Genomic DNA, 15,000 nt, shown 5'->3' with positions numbered 1-15,000 from the left:
AAAATCTTTAAAAATCTTCTAATGAACCACAAATAGAAAAGTTTACATTTACATGAAAGCTTCCTGACATAGTGCAGATTCAAGTTAGTAAAAATCATGGCCCCTGGGGAGAGGTTGGGACCACAACAGGGATCAAAGTTTTACTTCCGAATATGTAGGGAAAATCTTTGAATATGGGCCAAGGTGACTCAGGTGAGCGATGTGGACCTTTTGTTTGTATATTATACTGTACCAGTAAATTCCTTATTTTACATTAGTAATTGTAATTGATATTACCTTCTACTGAAATTTCTTCAGGCCTAATATTAACTAGTCTCTAAATAGCACTGTAATTCTTCTCCCGTCCTGAAAATGCTTCAATATCTTTACAGTATAATTACTGAAATTTGACATGATATCAACCTAACTTCATACAAAGCTCAAAGGACAAACAATGGCAATTTGACCATTACATAAGTTATATCACTATTGAAGATATGTAGTACTCATACCAACTTGTCAAAAAATTCTGATGAAGAAAAAGACTTGACAACATTTTGTGAAAACAAAATTGTGGTTATGTTATAATTTTTAAAGACCAAATAAAATTATAAGATAACACAGATAATGGTTTATAAATTTATTGTTCAATATTTTGTATACAATAGTGCAGTAATGTAAATAACTGTCTGGAAATGTGGATTTAGCAGAGTTTGATGAAATGATCTGCTATAAATTTAAAGAGAGGTTGTTCTTAACAGCAAGGAATACAAAATAGTTCTACATTCAAACATTTGAAAATAAATGATAAGATATCTGAAAAAGCTGAAAGTCTTGGTGAATGAGTGGAACGAACTTGAATAAATCATGCTTTGGATGCTCAATCTGACCAGCATTCTATAGTATTTGTTTAGGGGTGTTTTTTTTTCATTTATCAATTCAGTTTAGTTAGTAATACTAACCTTTACTTAGTAAAGGTGAGCTATGTAGTACTTATTCTTTTTATGTAGATCTACACCAACATTTTTGGGAAAGGATTTCCAAATTTAGATTATAGGGCCAATCGCAAGCTTACATAGCCTTTGTATGTTACTTTTACGGTAAAAGGAACAAGAAACACTTATTTGTAGAAACAAAATTCTTTAGTTCGATTATACTTGCATAGAATCAACGTCCATTTTAATAGGTTGTGTATACACTTACACAAGACTTAATGTATTTACATTAACTACGATAAGCCGGATATGACCATGCCTAAAAAAGTATGACGTAATAGTGACTAAATGCAGAATAAACACGGATATGGAAGAACTAGAAAATCCCCTATTACCAAACGCTACCGGTTAACGTTATTATGATGTCATAAAGGACTCGTTTAATTGATGTCATAACAAAGACGTTGCTAAACAATTTTTGTATATTTGAACTGCCCGATGAACCATGTAGACATGGAGAAAGCACTAGCAGTAAATAAAATCCAATACTCAAACTTTTATCTATAGCGCTTTCGCCCTGCGGGCTCGTCAGATTTTTAAACAATGTAAACAAGTTCCATTATGACGTCATCCTCGTGACGTTATGTGGGCAACATTAATGTTTAATGTTTAACTTTGCCCACATAACGTCACGAGGATGACGTCATAATGGAACTTGTTTACATTGTTTAAAAATTTACTGACGAGCCCGCAGTGTGAAAGCGCTATAGATGAAAGTTTGAGTATTGGATTTTATTTTTTTACTTTATTCTACCCCGATACCAAGAAAAAAGAATTTATTGAATATATATATATATATTTTTTTTCCATTTCAGATTTCAATGAAGGATTTCAGATTTGATCACAAATTCAAAGAAGCTTGCAAACGTTCTGTTTCAAAGTTCTGTAAACATATGAAATCAAAGTAAGCTGAATTTTTTTTTACAATTTTTAGATCACCTGAGCCAAAGGCTCAAGTGAACTTTTCTGATCAAAAAATGTCTGTCGTTGTTGTTGTAAACTTTTCACAATTTCATCTTCATTTTCGGAACCACTGGGTCAATTTCAACCAAACTTGGCACAAAGCATCCTTGGGCAAAGGGCTTTCAAGTTTTTTTTCAAATGAAGGGCCATGCCTCCTTCAAAAGGGAGATAATCACAAAAATGCAAAATTAGGGTAGTGTCATTTAAAAGATTTTTTAAAAACTACTGGGCCAGAGGAGCTGACAATTACAGGAAAACTTCCTGACTTAGTGCAGATTCAAGTTTGTTCAAATCATGGCCTCCAGGTGTAGGATGGGGCCACAATAGGGGATCAAAGTTTTACATAGAAATATATAGGGAAAATCTTTAAAAATCTTCTCGAGAACCATTGAGCCAGAAGAGCTAAGATTTACATGAAAGCTTCTTAACATAGTGCAGATTCAAGTTTGTTCAAATCATGGTCCCCAGAGATAGGTTGGAGCCACAATAGGGGGATCAAAGTTTTACATACAAATATATAGGAAAATCTGTAAAAAAATATTCTTCTCAAGAACCACTGAGCCAGAAGAGCTAAGATTTACATGAAAGCTTCCTGACATAGTGAAGATTCAAGTTTGTTAAAAGCATGGTCCCCGGGGGTAGGTTGGGGTCACAATAGGGTGAATAATAGTTTTACATGAGAATAAATAGAGCAAATCTTTAAAATCTACTTCCCAAGAACCAATGGGCCAGAAGAGCTGACATTTACATGAAAGTTTTCCTGACATAGTGCAGATTCAAGTTTTTTCAAATCATGGCCCCTGGGGGTAGGTTGGGGCCACAATAGGGGATCAAAGTTCAATTTTGCACCAGGGGTGGCATACATGTTTCTGAAACATATATTGTTATACCCCCCGAACAAAGTTATGGGGGTTATATAGGAATCACTCTGTCTGTCCATCCGTCTGTCTGCAGATTCGTGTCCGGGCCATAACTTCTTTGTTCTTTGACATAGGCATACCATATTTGGCACACAGGTGGATCACCATGAGACGATGTGTCAAGTACCTTCATGACCTCCATAAGACCTTGACCTCAAGGTCAAAATTAAAGGTTTTATAAAATGGATTTGTGTCCGGGCCATAACTTCTTTGTTCTTTGACATAGGCATACCATATTTGACACATGAGTGTATCACCATGAGACGATGTGTCGGGTACCTTCATGACCTCCATATGACCTTGACCTCAAGGTCAAAATTAGAGGTTTTTATAATAGATTTGTGTCAGGGCCATGACTTCTTTGTTCTTTGACATAGGCATACCATATTTGACACATGAGAGTATCACCATGGGACGATGTGTCGGGTACCTTCATGACCTCTATATGACCTTGAACTTTGACCTCAAGGTCAAAATTGATTATAGCGTTTTGACATAGTCATACCATAAGACATGGGTGTATCACCATGAGACTATGTGTCATGTACATTCATGACCTCTTTATGACCTTGACCTTTGATCTCAAGGTCAAAATTATAGGTTTATACCATGGATTTGTGTTCGGACTATATCTTCCATTTTCTTCTTCAAAGGCACACCATATTTTGACACTCAGGAAAGAGGTAATTTATACCTATTAACAACACCCTTTGGTAGATTGGGGTAAGCGGGGGGTATTCTTAGTGAGCATTGCTCACAGTACCTCTTGTTCAAATTGATTTGCAAGCATCCTCAAGTAGTGTAAATTCAAGTTTGTTCACAGAATGACAATCTCACCCCCTCCCACCCAAAGTTCAAGGTGGGGCCACAAAAGGGGTTAAACAGGTGAGTGGTACATAATCAGGATTGAAAGTTTTACATGGGGAAAATGCAGTCTTTTTGTGAGTGGTGTGTCCCATCAACCTCTTGTAAAATCAAATGGTATTTTTATAAAACAGTTTATATTGTTTTCCAGAAGTGATGTCATTTCCTGCCTCAGTGAATATGTCAGAAATGATACATTGTTAGAAAACACACACCACATTGATAAAGTTTGCAGAAAACAGCTCCGAGTAGAAGTCTTAGAAAGGGTAAAATATTTTTAAAATCTGAATACACTGTATAAAAGAAAGTAGAGGTGATTTGTCCTATTGATTTGGGTTGATGTGTTTTCTTCTTGATTAAGAGAACTCATATGTCCACAAGTTTGTATACAGCAACTTGTGTGAACTTCTCCAGTTTTCATTTATAATTGTTGATAAATCTTTTGAATTCTGCAGAGCGAAGATGTCAACCTGGATCAAAAACTGTTTAAAGCCTGCCATAAAGATATGAAAGAAAAGTGTAGTGGTGTTGAAGCAGGAAATGCTAAGGTAAAATGGATATCACTAAGATGACATATTGCTATTTGTGCCCGTCCATTTGTATCCGTCATCTATCGTAAACATTATATTCAATTTTTCCAAGTTTATCTAAGGGCTATTCCAGAAATAAATACATGGCGGGGGGGGGGGGGGGGGGGGGGGGGGTCGGTGTCGGGAGGCACCTTTTGTATATACCAAGCACCCATAAAAAAAAATTAAAAATTACCCCATGACCCATCAAATTGATAAACTCATTTTACAATGACCCATCTAATTAAAAAAAACTAACCAGACCCACCACAAAAATATTTTTAAAAATGAAAACGGTACAAATCTCGCGAGGTTTTCGGGACAAACATTCTAGTCAATGACGCGGTAATGCCTGTGCGACATTGTATCACAGTAGTTCTGAAGAAACGATGTCACATCAACAATCAAAGGCATCTATGGCGGGAATGTTGGAAAGATTGGGAGTCCAAACGATGCTATTATCATGAAATGGGTATGGATATGTTTTTCCACGAATCGTTCGTCTTCTAATGGAGGCCTCTATATCACCATTATACTGACTGATAAATATAACGCATCGGTACCCTCGCATAAATCAACCAAGGTGTGCCTATTTTTATTAGAAAACGGAATACCTGTTGATTTCAAAATATTCCTAAGATCGATGCACTGTAAAATGTAATGATCTACAGAGTTCGCCGCCATCACGTCCCAAGGGACCCTACTAACCGCGCCTCTAATTTAAAGAGTGCCGTAATGGAAATAGAAAGTTATGCGCTACAAAGAGCGACAACTCGAATAGTTCTATGTTACTTCCGATTTCGAAAGCATGTTTTCAATTTTCCCTCCGACGTTTTGTAACCAACACGACAAGAGCGACAATAAAAATATTCTGAAAACTCAACACCCACGTGGCACAAAATTAAAAAGAAGAAAAATAGAAACTACCCACTACCCATAATAAAAAAAATTTTAACAGTCCAACCACGGACCAAATAAAATATGAAAAAATACGACCACCCACACAAAAAAATATCGTTTGCCGCCCGACCCCCCCATTTGATCATTTCTGGAACAGCCCTAATTTGTATGTAGTATATGTAGGGTAAATGGAATGAAAATTCTGAATCTTGTTTTACCTATTTTTAAGTTCGAAAACATGATCCCAGGCATCAGGGCAGTGCTACAATAGGAGTTTCAGATAGGAATATGTAGAAAACATTTTTAATTTTTTTCTCTCAAGAACCAAACGGGTACAATTTGTTAAATTAACATGCAACATCATTTATTGTGTATTCAGTCTTTATTCCATGACCCCATATTTAAAGCAAAGCCACAGTAGTGACACATTTTACAATGATTCCGATGTACATGGTATAACAGCAGCTGTTTGAATGTACCTTCGTCAAAGTACTTGTATGTCATTAAGTTGAGTACATAAATTTAGTGACGATGATTTTTATCTTTGCTGTAGTTTCAGGAGAGAGCAAAATTGCAAGCACCATCTGTTGAATGTTTTGAATACAACTGTGAATCACGTAGATTTCATGAAACTTTATTTCCACTATCCTAGTTGGATTTTTCAAGGAGATGTAATTTTTGTGGATGTTACATGTGTTCATTGCTATGAATATATATACAAACTTATTCACTAGAGACTTATTTTTTTTTTTTACATTAATGCAACCTCATTAACTTTACATGAAAGTGAAGTTCTCTCAAGTAAAGATTTATTTACAGTTAGTATTCTTGCTGAGATGCTTTTACAAATGTACTGATAATTGGTCAATAAAAAGTTATCAAATTGAAATGGAAGGGTAGGTTGAAGTTTGTTTACACCATGACCCCTGAGGTTCAGGATATGTGTGTGTGTGTGTGTGTGTGTGTGTGTGTGTATATATATATATATATACACATATATGTGTGTATATATATATATATATATATATCTGTTACAGATGGAAGAATGCCTTAAGAGCCACCAAAGGTCCTTGTCTGCAAAATGCCACAAACTTCTCTTCAAGCGGGAGGTATGGATCAATCTCGTGAAATGTAAACCATTGATTTCAGACTCTTGAGATCCCTGTATAACATTCTGTTGAGGTATTTACTGTTTGTTTTTGCGCTTCAGCAAGAAGAAGCTGTGCTTGGTGATTATAAAGTACACTCAGTTTGCAAAAGAATGATTAAGGTGAGTTGTTTGAAAGGGTTGGGGAAATAATTTTGCTGTAATATATGAAAACAAGACACACAGACATAGGATCAGGTCTTTCTTTTTACCTCACCTGAACCAAAGGTTCAAGTGAGCTATTCTGATCACATTTTGTCCGGCGTCCGTCTGTCTATCTGTCCGGCGTCCGTCTGTCTGTCTGTCCGTCTGTCTGTCTGTCCGTTTGTCCGTCTGTCTGTCTGTCCGTCTGTCTGTAAACTTTTCACATTTTTGACTTCTTCTCCAGAACCACTGGGCCAATTTCAACCTAACTTGGCCAAAAGCATCCTTGGGTGAAGGACTTTCAAGTTTGTTCAAATGAAGGGCCATGTCCCTTTCAAAGGGGAGATAATCACAAAAATGCAAAAATAGGGTGGGGTCATTTAAAAATCTTCTTCTCAAGAACCACTGGGCCAGAAGAGCTGAAATTTACCTGAAAGCTTCCTGACATATTGCAGATTCAAGTTTGTTCAAATCATGGCCCCCGGTGGTAGGATGGGGCCACAAGGGGGGATCAAAGTTTTACATACAAATATATAGGGAAAAACTTTAAAAATCTTCTTCTCAAGAACCACTAAGCCAGAAAAGCTGAGATTTACATGAAAGCTTCCTGACATAATGCAGATTCAAGTTTGTTCAAATCATGGGCCCCTGGGGTTGGATGGGGCCACAATAGGGGATCAAAGTTTTACACACAAATATATAGGGAAAAACTTTAAAAATCTTCTTCTCAAGAACCACTAAGCCAGAAAAGCTGAGATTTACATGAAGGCTTCCTGACATAATGCAGATTCAAGTTTGTTCAAATCATGGGCTCCGGGGGTTGGATGGGGCCACAATAGGGGATCAAAGTTTTACATACAAATATGTAGGAAAAATCTTCTCAAGAACCACTGAGCCAGAAAAGCTGATTTTTACATGAAAACTTTCTGACGTAGTGCAGATTCAAGTTTCTTCAAATCATGGGCTCCGGGGGTAGGATGGGGCCACAAGGGGGATCAAAGTTTTACATACAAATATATAGTTAAAATCTTTTTCTCAATAACCACTGAGTCAGAAAAGCTGATATTTACAAGAAAACTTTCTGACATAGTGCAGATTCAAGTTTGTTCAAATCATGGTCCCCGGGGGGTAGGATGGGGCCACAAGTGGGGGGGGAGGTCAAAGTTTTACATACAAATATAGAAAAAAGCTTTAAAAGAACCATTGGGCCAAAGAAGTTGACATTTACATGAAAGCTTTCTGACATAGTGTAGATTCAAGTTTGCAAAGGGTAGTTTGGGCCATAATAGGGACCAAGGTTTTACATGCAAATATATATGGAAAGTCTTCAGATATGGGCCAAGGTGACTCAGGTGAGCGATGTGGCCCATGGGCCTCTTGTTTTAAAAGAATGATAACCCTAAAGCTTGATACAGATTATACTTGCACTATAACATGCTTGTCTGATTAGCTAACTGCTGATTGTGAAATTCCATGTATTTGTCCACTCATAAAACTAATATATTTCATCTTTACATAAATTGTAAATTGCAGGACTCCAGCACCCCCAGAGCCTTGGGGTGTGGCAAAATCTGCCAAAATTTGACAAATTTTCAAGAACCTTCTCCTCTACAGCTGCACATCTTAAGAAAAACTAATTGCATAGTCATATAGAACAGGAAATCCTTGCCAAAATTGTAAATTTCATGATCCCTGGGGTAGAGTTTCTGACTCCACCGCAGACCAAGCTTGGCATATTTAGAGTGTTTATGTTTAAACATATGAATAACATTTTGTTGAATGCTATTGATACTAAATTGAATCCACATGAATATTTGTTTTGAGCAGGTAGCCCTTTACCAAAATTTTAAATAACATAATCCCAAGGGTGGGTTTTTTTGTTGGGCGAAATTGATCATAATGATTAGAGTAGGAAGGCTTCTTCCAAAATTGTAAACTTCATGATCCCCTGGATAGAAGTTCTGACTCCATGGCAGTGCCAAACTTTGCATGTAGTGTTATTGTGTATAACATTTATCATTTGAAAGCCTTCTTTAATTTTGCAGATACTATATAAAAACTACAAAAAGAAATGTACCAAAATGTGAATTTTGCAACCCCAGGGCTCTGACAGAGGGTGGTTCCAAGATAGTCATATAGAGTTCATATAACATCATTATATTTTGTAGCCTTTCATCAATATGGGCACTTACAGAGCATCTGTGTTTTAAGAACTCATCTTGTTATTTTTTTAAATTATTATTAATTTTGTTTACAAAAACAACTTCAGTTATCCGTACATACACTTAGATATGCAGAACAGGAAAATTATTATAGACTTTGCGTTCTTTGGGACTAGTGATACTTTTAACAGGTAACGGATAAGGCCTACAGGCCTCTTTTTTGAAAGAGTTATGGACCTTGAACTTTGCAAATAATGCCACAAAGCAGGGCCCTTTTGTGATGCTTGCCATTACAATGATATCTAGTAAATTGTATTCATATTGTGATTATGCTGAGCCATTAGATGAATTGAATTGTAGACATATTGTAATGATGATGACTTAGAGGAAGATGAAATTCTGCCCTGCCTAAAGAAGAACAAAGATAAGCTGAACTTTGATGAAAAATGTCGCCAGCTCATAATTAAGCGAGAAATTGCAGAAAACAAAGGTTTGTTTTGGTTTATATGAGATAGAGATGATTTTGTGGGAACTAAGATGCTTACTGCTGTTGTACTTTTTTAATATGCTTTATCAGGATTTGTAGCTGGTGAAAAGGATAGATGCAGAACTGTAGCTCTCCGGGGAGGGGGGAGGGGGGGGGGGTGAGGAAGACCAAATAACCATGGGTGAATTCACAAAATTACGTATTTCATTGTAGACTATAGATTAAATCCTGAACTACAGAAGAAGTGTGTCATGGACATTCCCAAATTCTGTTCACATATTCTCAAAACTCAAAATAATGATCAGGAGTTGGAGGGCAAGATTGTTACATGCCTGAGGAAACAATTTGCTGTGAAGGTAAGAAAAATTACAGGATCAGTTATTACTAGAATAATTACAAGATATACATAACAGAGAAATTACAGGATCAGTTATTACTAGAATAATTACAAGATATACGTAACAGAAAAATTACAGGATCAGTTATTACTAGAATAATTACAAGATATACGTAACAGAGAAATTACAGGATTAGTTATTACTAGAATAATTACAAGATATACGTAACAGAGAAATTACAGGATCAGTTATTACTAGAATAATTACAAGATATACGTAACAGAGAAATTACAGGATTAGTTATTACTAGAATAATTACAAGATATACGTAACAGAGAAATTACAGGATCAGTTATTACTAGAATAATTACAAGATATACGTAACAGAGAAATTACAGGATTAGTTACTAATAGAATAATTACAGGTGACTCTCGATAACTCGGAAGTTCAAGGGACCTTGATAAAACTTAGAGAAATCGAGAGTTCGAGAGATCGAAATTTGGAAATTGAAGGTCTGCCGGTATGGTTCAGATTTTACAGTAACCGGAAATGTATACCAACAAGATCATATGATATCGTTTTGACATGTTTTCCTTCATATTCGTCAGGTACTTTGATATCAAAATAAAAAACCTTATTTTGCATTAATAAAACATTTCAGAGTTAATGTATTTATTTGTTCTTTAATCATGCTTAGATAGGCATACAAAACCAAGTTCCGATGACGCTTTACTATCGCAAACTAAACAGAGCACAATGTTATGTCGCTTTACCCAAAACAAAAATTCTAACGAATGAGTAAAACAATGTTTTAGAGTAACTTTACACAAAGAACAAACTCGAGAAATTTAACAGTCTGAATTATGTATAAAACTTACTTTCTCGTTGTGACGTCAAAACAAATTATAGATTTTATTCATAGTCGGATTATATATAATTTTAATCATCAAGACTCCAAACCCCAGTGCAAGGTGTAAACTGACCAATTAGCCAATTATATACTCAAGTGTGTCACCTACACAAAGAAGCACCGGTGATGTTTCAACTATGTAAACACCTAATTACCCCTCCGGCATTCAACAAAATCCAGGTAAGGCCCAAGCGGAAATTATTACACGCTTGGGTAACGGTGTGTATATCCTACCACCACTTCGAGAGATCGAGAGTGAAAAACAATGAAATGTGTTTTACGGGACCCAACTTCACTTCGAGAGATCGATAGTAATTTGCTTTGTTATATAGAGAAAAATCGGGACCATGATTACACTACGAGAGACCGAGAAATTCGAGAGATCGAAGTTACAAAGTTAAATCTCACCCAGTGAATTCTATTGTCTTCTAACAACTCTTGTTTGTCAACAAATAATCCTCTGAATTTCTGAAATTTTTGGGAATTTTATAAAGGTAACAATTTAGAACCTATTAGCAGACACCCCCCATCCCCAAATGTAATGAAACCTCCATCCTTAAAACCATAACGTTTTTCATAGGAAAGTGATAATCATGAGTTGTTCAAATGTCTACTTACAGAGATTGTCCAGAGGCTGTAACACTATCATCAGAGATGTTATAAAAGATTCTGCACATAATTACATGGAGGATCCAGTGCTGGCAACTGCCTGTGAAAAGGAGGTACACACCAGAAACACTAAAGCACGAAGTGATAAATGTTGATACCATCTGTATATCATACATTTCCATATTTAGGTCATCTGAGTCACTCGGGTGACCTTATGTTATTCTATGTCCACGCAAAACTTTGAGAATAAATTTCAGTTAAAAATTAGATTTGGCATATTCTCGGCGTGTTGAAAATCACAAAAGTAAAATTTGCTGACATTTTGATATATATTTTGTATTGTCCATATTCCAACTCACCAGGTTGTAATAGAGTTGTGCTTGTTAGTGAATTTATGGATTTCAGTCAACTTTTTTGGAAGTATAGGCCTTTGCTCAAGAAAGACTTGTTTAAAACTGTATTTCTGGACAATTTATCATCAAGTAAAAATACATTAGGATTGGAATGTTGATAAATCATTAACATTGGCATGATACATGTAAGAACACCAGATTATTAAAACAGAGGCTGTTTTGTTCATTTTTCTGTCCGGCCATCTCAAAACTCTGTTTGACAGGGATGACATAGGTAGTGTAATATAGAATAATGATGAAGCCTTTATGTTTGTACCCTGAATTCCCTGCAGTGTGTGACTATTACAGTAACAATGAAATATATATATTACTGTATTCAATAATATAGGCCATTAGGGTTATTGAATTTATAATGGTGAATACTAGCACACATTCAGTTTAAAAATTTATAAACACTGAATAAGTGTCAATATTCACCAGAATAAGTTCATTTACTCTCCTATAATATAGCTTAAACAATATAGGAGTTGTTGATAATTTATTCATTTTGTTGTCAAGTCATAATTGGCACTATATGAATGTGTGCAGTAACACATTTATATACTGGTACATGTGTATGTTTTAAACATTTATCCAGTTACATTTATTAATGCCAGCACAATGTTTATATTTATGAGTAATGTATGTAAATCTGAATCAAAATATTACAAGAATTAATTGAAACTTATAGATAAAACATTGATGCTGGTTACCAGTGCTGACCAAATGATATCTGGTCCACCATCTATGTTTACATTTATAGTGCAATAATACTTGTACCTGGAAGGTTTCAGGGTGGATCCTATCATTTTATAAAAAGTTGGCTTTCAATAATGGCCCAAATACTGCACACTAAAATTCTTTAGAATTTCAGAACATTTATTAACAAATTATTATCTGTATGATAAATAGAATTATTGCTATGCACTTCATTGTTTGTGTGTAGACATGCTTCACTTATGTGGATGTGAATTTGTTTCAACTCCAGAGACCTCTGATTATTCTCCGTTCTCTTATAATTCTCCATTCTGTTGTATTTTTGGTATAGATTGTTGAATTCTGTGGGGATGAACACAAGATGGCAATGAAGGAAAAGAATTCAGTCAGTAGAAATAAAGTAGAAATGGTACAAATTCAGGATAGCAATGGAAGAGTGGTGGAGTGCCTGAAGAAAAACTTCCTTAACCGTATCATCACAAATGTTGCTTGTAAACAGGTACAAATTTTCAGCATAAGTAATGTCTCCCTTGTCACACTGTTCATAGAGAACCAGAAATATGCAGATTGTTATTGTGACAATACATGTACATTAAGATGTATTCCAGACAGCATTTATATAGTATTTTAAACAGTAAATAGCTGCAGATCTGTAAACCTCTGGCAAAATATTGGGACAGACCACATTTTCCCAGAGAGCCACAGATCTGCAGCTACTATTTGAAAGTTCATGTCATATTCAAGTGTGTATGAATTAATTGCACACTTGTGAGTCAATATTAATACATTTGAAATTACTTACAATGAATAAATTTATACATCATTTTGTTCAGTTTAATACAAGTCAAAATTATTCCCCAGAAATCTGTTAATGTTTCTGGATCCATATGTTGACCCATCCATATTGAAATCATTTCATATCACTAGGACTCCAAGCCCAATTAAGCTGAGCAAAGCGGGCAATTTGATAATTCAAATTGTTGAAACAATCATGTGTCTGATCTACAGCTTGGATTTGATGGTAATAATTAGAATTGATATAGTAAAACTTGTTGGGGTTGGGGGTTGTCTCAGAATGACCATTGATTGTGAGTGGTCTGTAAAAAGAGTTTGTCACTAGTTCAGTATAGACTGTACTTACATGTGTATTACAGTATCTTCACAAAATATTGACCTACAGTGGGATCATTTGAACCCAGGGGGGTCAGTTTTGGTTGATTGTGGAGAATTTGCAGTTCTATTGGGAGTAATTTTGTGGGTATTCTTTCTGAACATTGAAACATTACCGGGTATATAAATTGTGTATTTCATTGTGACTTGAAATTTGTGGGATAGGAATACCCACAAAGGTTGGCGGATTCCACATTATATGTATTACTTGTTGTATGTATGATATATCAATGATTAATAACAGGAAATTGAGCGTGTGATACAGGAAGCACAGATTGATATTAATGTGGACCCCATACTGCATATGTCATGTCAACGTGACCTTCAGAAGTTCTGTGGTGACCTGGAGCCCGGAGAGGGGCGGAGTAAGTAATAACAAAACATTCAATATTGTAATTTGCTTTTGATGCAATCCGTGTTCCATCTTGTAGATGTGGAAGCCCTACAATTTTCTCTTTCTCTACTGTTTATACAGACCCTGAAGCTTACTACTACACACCATATAAATTGTTCTGTTACCATTCCAGTCTCCATTAAATTCACTCTGTTCTCGCAACAAAGCAGTTTTTCTGAAACAAGCTGAGCTCTGACCACATGACTTCTTATTTCCATACCACATGCTATTTTCCCTGCAATTTTTAGATCTGTGCTCATCTAACTACCATTTTGTGTTTTACACATGATCTAGTCTGATATGTCCTTACTCCTACATCTACAGGCCGATGTCAAAACTTACCTACTCCATTGTTTTCTTTCTGACCATGTGTGAAGAAGGTTCACGCAATACATACATTATAGAAATAAGGCCAACCGAAGATGTCTGAGAGTTCAAGTAGTCAAGAAGGAACTAAAAATTTCTACCTATATTCCTTTCATCTGGGATTAAATCAAATAGTTATCTTTGCACGAGATATACATATATTGCCATTATAAATTACAGAATATACAGCAACAACCAAAATTGCCTCTTTGACTCCCCGTAACATTTGTGCTCTTTTGCTGCATTAATATCTCACACAAGCAACATTTGAAATTGTCGATGATGATGTCTGTTTATCCCTGGTTCCAGTACCACACATAGTAAACTAATTATAGATTTTGAGCTTTTTATGCCCCGGAGATCGAAAATAGCAACTGTTACAATTCATTTTCATTGCCAGTTTTTTTTCAACTTAAAATGGTAGAATTACTTTAGTATAATGTATTTGAAAACCTGTAACTTCTGCAAGGAAATTCTCTTTCTCTTTCTTGCTCATTTATGTATGTTAAATGTGAGGAAAGAGCAAGAAAAGCAGAATAAGAAATTGAGGCCAAACTTTTTAATTGTTCTTCCCTAGCCTTAAACATTCGTTCTTCATCTTCAATCTCTCCGTTTTTCATAAGAACTGTTTTGTTGTCATGCAGAACTCTTCCATTCAACATTCATTCCCCAATCAAAAGTGTTTGTTGCCAGACTGTTCACTTTTCCTCTGTTGTGGTAGTATATTTCAAGGTCTTTACATTCTTAGGTATATCAATCTTTGGTGAGCTATATTTCATAACAGTCATGGTAACTAGTTCTTTATGCAAAGTGTGATACTAAAATGCCATACTTCTCTGTTTAGTCTAAGGGCTATTCCAGAAATAAATACATGGGGGGGGGGGGGGGGGGGGGGTCGGGAGGCACCTTTTGTATATACCAAGCACCCATAAAAAAAAAATAAAAAATTACCCCATGACCCATCAAATTAATA

At 35.6% G+C, this 15,000-nt stretch overlaps 1 protein-coding gene across 2 annotated transcripts in view; it reads left to right on the top strand.

Annotated features, from left to right (window-relative positions):
- Nucleotides 1–15,000, top strand: part of LOC125650909 (Golgi apparatus protein 1-like) — a 59,415-nt gene that overhangs the window by 37,974 nt on the left and 6,441 nt on the right. For both annotated transcript variants that reach the window (XM_048879492.2, XM_048879494.2), the window contains exons 14-23: nucleotides 1,790–1,878; nucleotides 3,873–3,987; nucleotides 4,177–4,269; nucleotides 6,228–6,299; nucleotides 6,401–6,460; nucleotides 9,004–9,133; nucleotides 9,344–9,486; nucleotides 11,000–11,101; nucleotides 12,429–12,596; nucleotides 13,512–13,632. In XM_048879492.2, coding sequence (XP_048735449.2) covers nucleotides 1,790–1,878; nucleotides 3,873–3,987; nucleotides 4,177–4,269; nucleotides 6,228–6,299; nucleotides 6,401–6,460; nucleotides 9,004–9,133; nucleotides 9,344–9,486; nucleotides 11,000–11,101; nucleotides 12,429–12,596; nucleotides 13,512–13,632 — 1,093 coding nt within the window. The remainder of the gene's footprint in view (nucleotides 1–1,789; nucleotides 1,879–3,872; nucleotides 3,988–4,176; nucleotides 4,270–6,227; nucleotides 6,300–6,400; nucleotides 6,461–9,003; nucleotides 9,134–9,343; nucleotides 9,487–10,999; nucleotides 11,102–12,428; nucleotides 12,597–13,511; nucleotides 13,633–15,000) is intronic.

Source organism: Ostrea edulis, chromosome 1, assembly GCF_947568905.1.
Source record: "Ostrea edulis chromosome 1, xbOstEdul1.1, whole genome shotgun sequence".
Classification (NCBI taxonomy): Eukaryota; Metazoa; Mollusca; class Bivalvia; order Ostreida; family Ostreidae; genus Ostrea; species Ostrea edulis.
The sequence above is the reverse complement of the archived record's forward strand: the minus strand, read 5'-3'. Positions and strand labels throughout refer to the sequence as shown.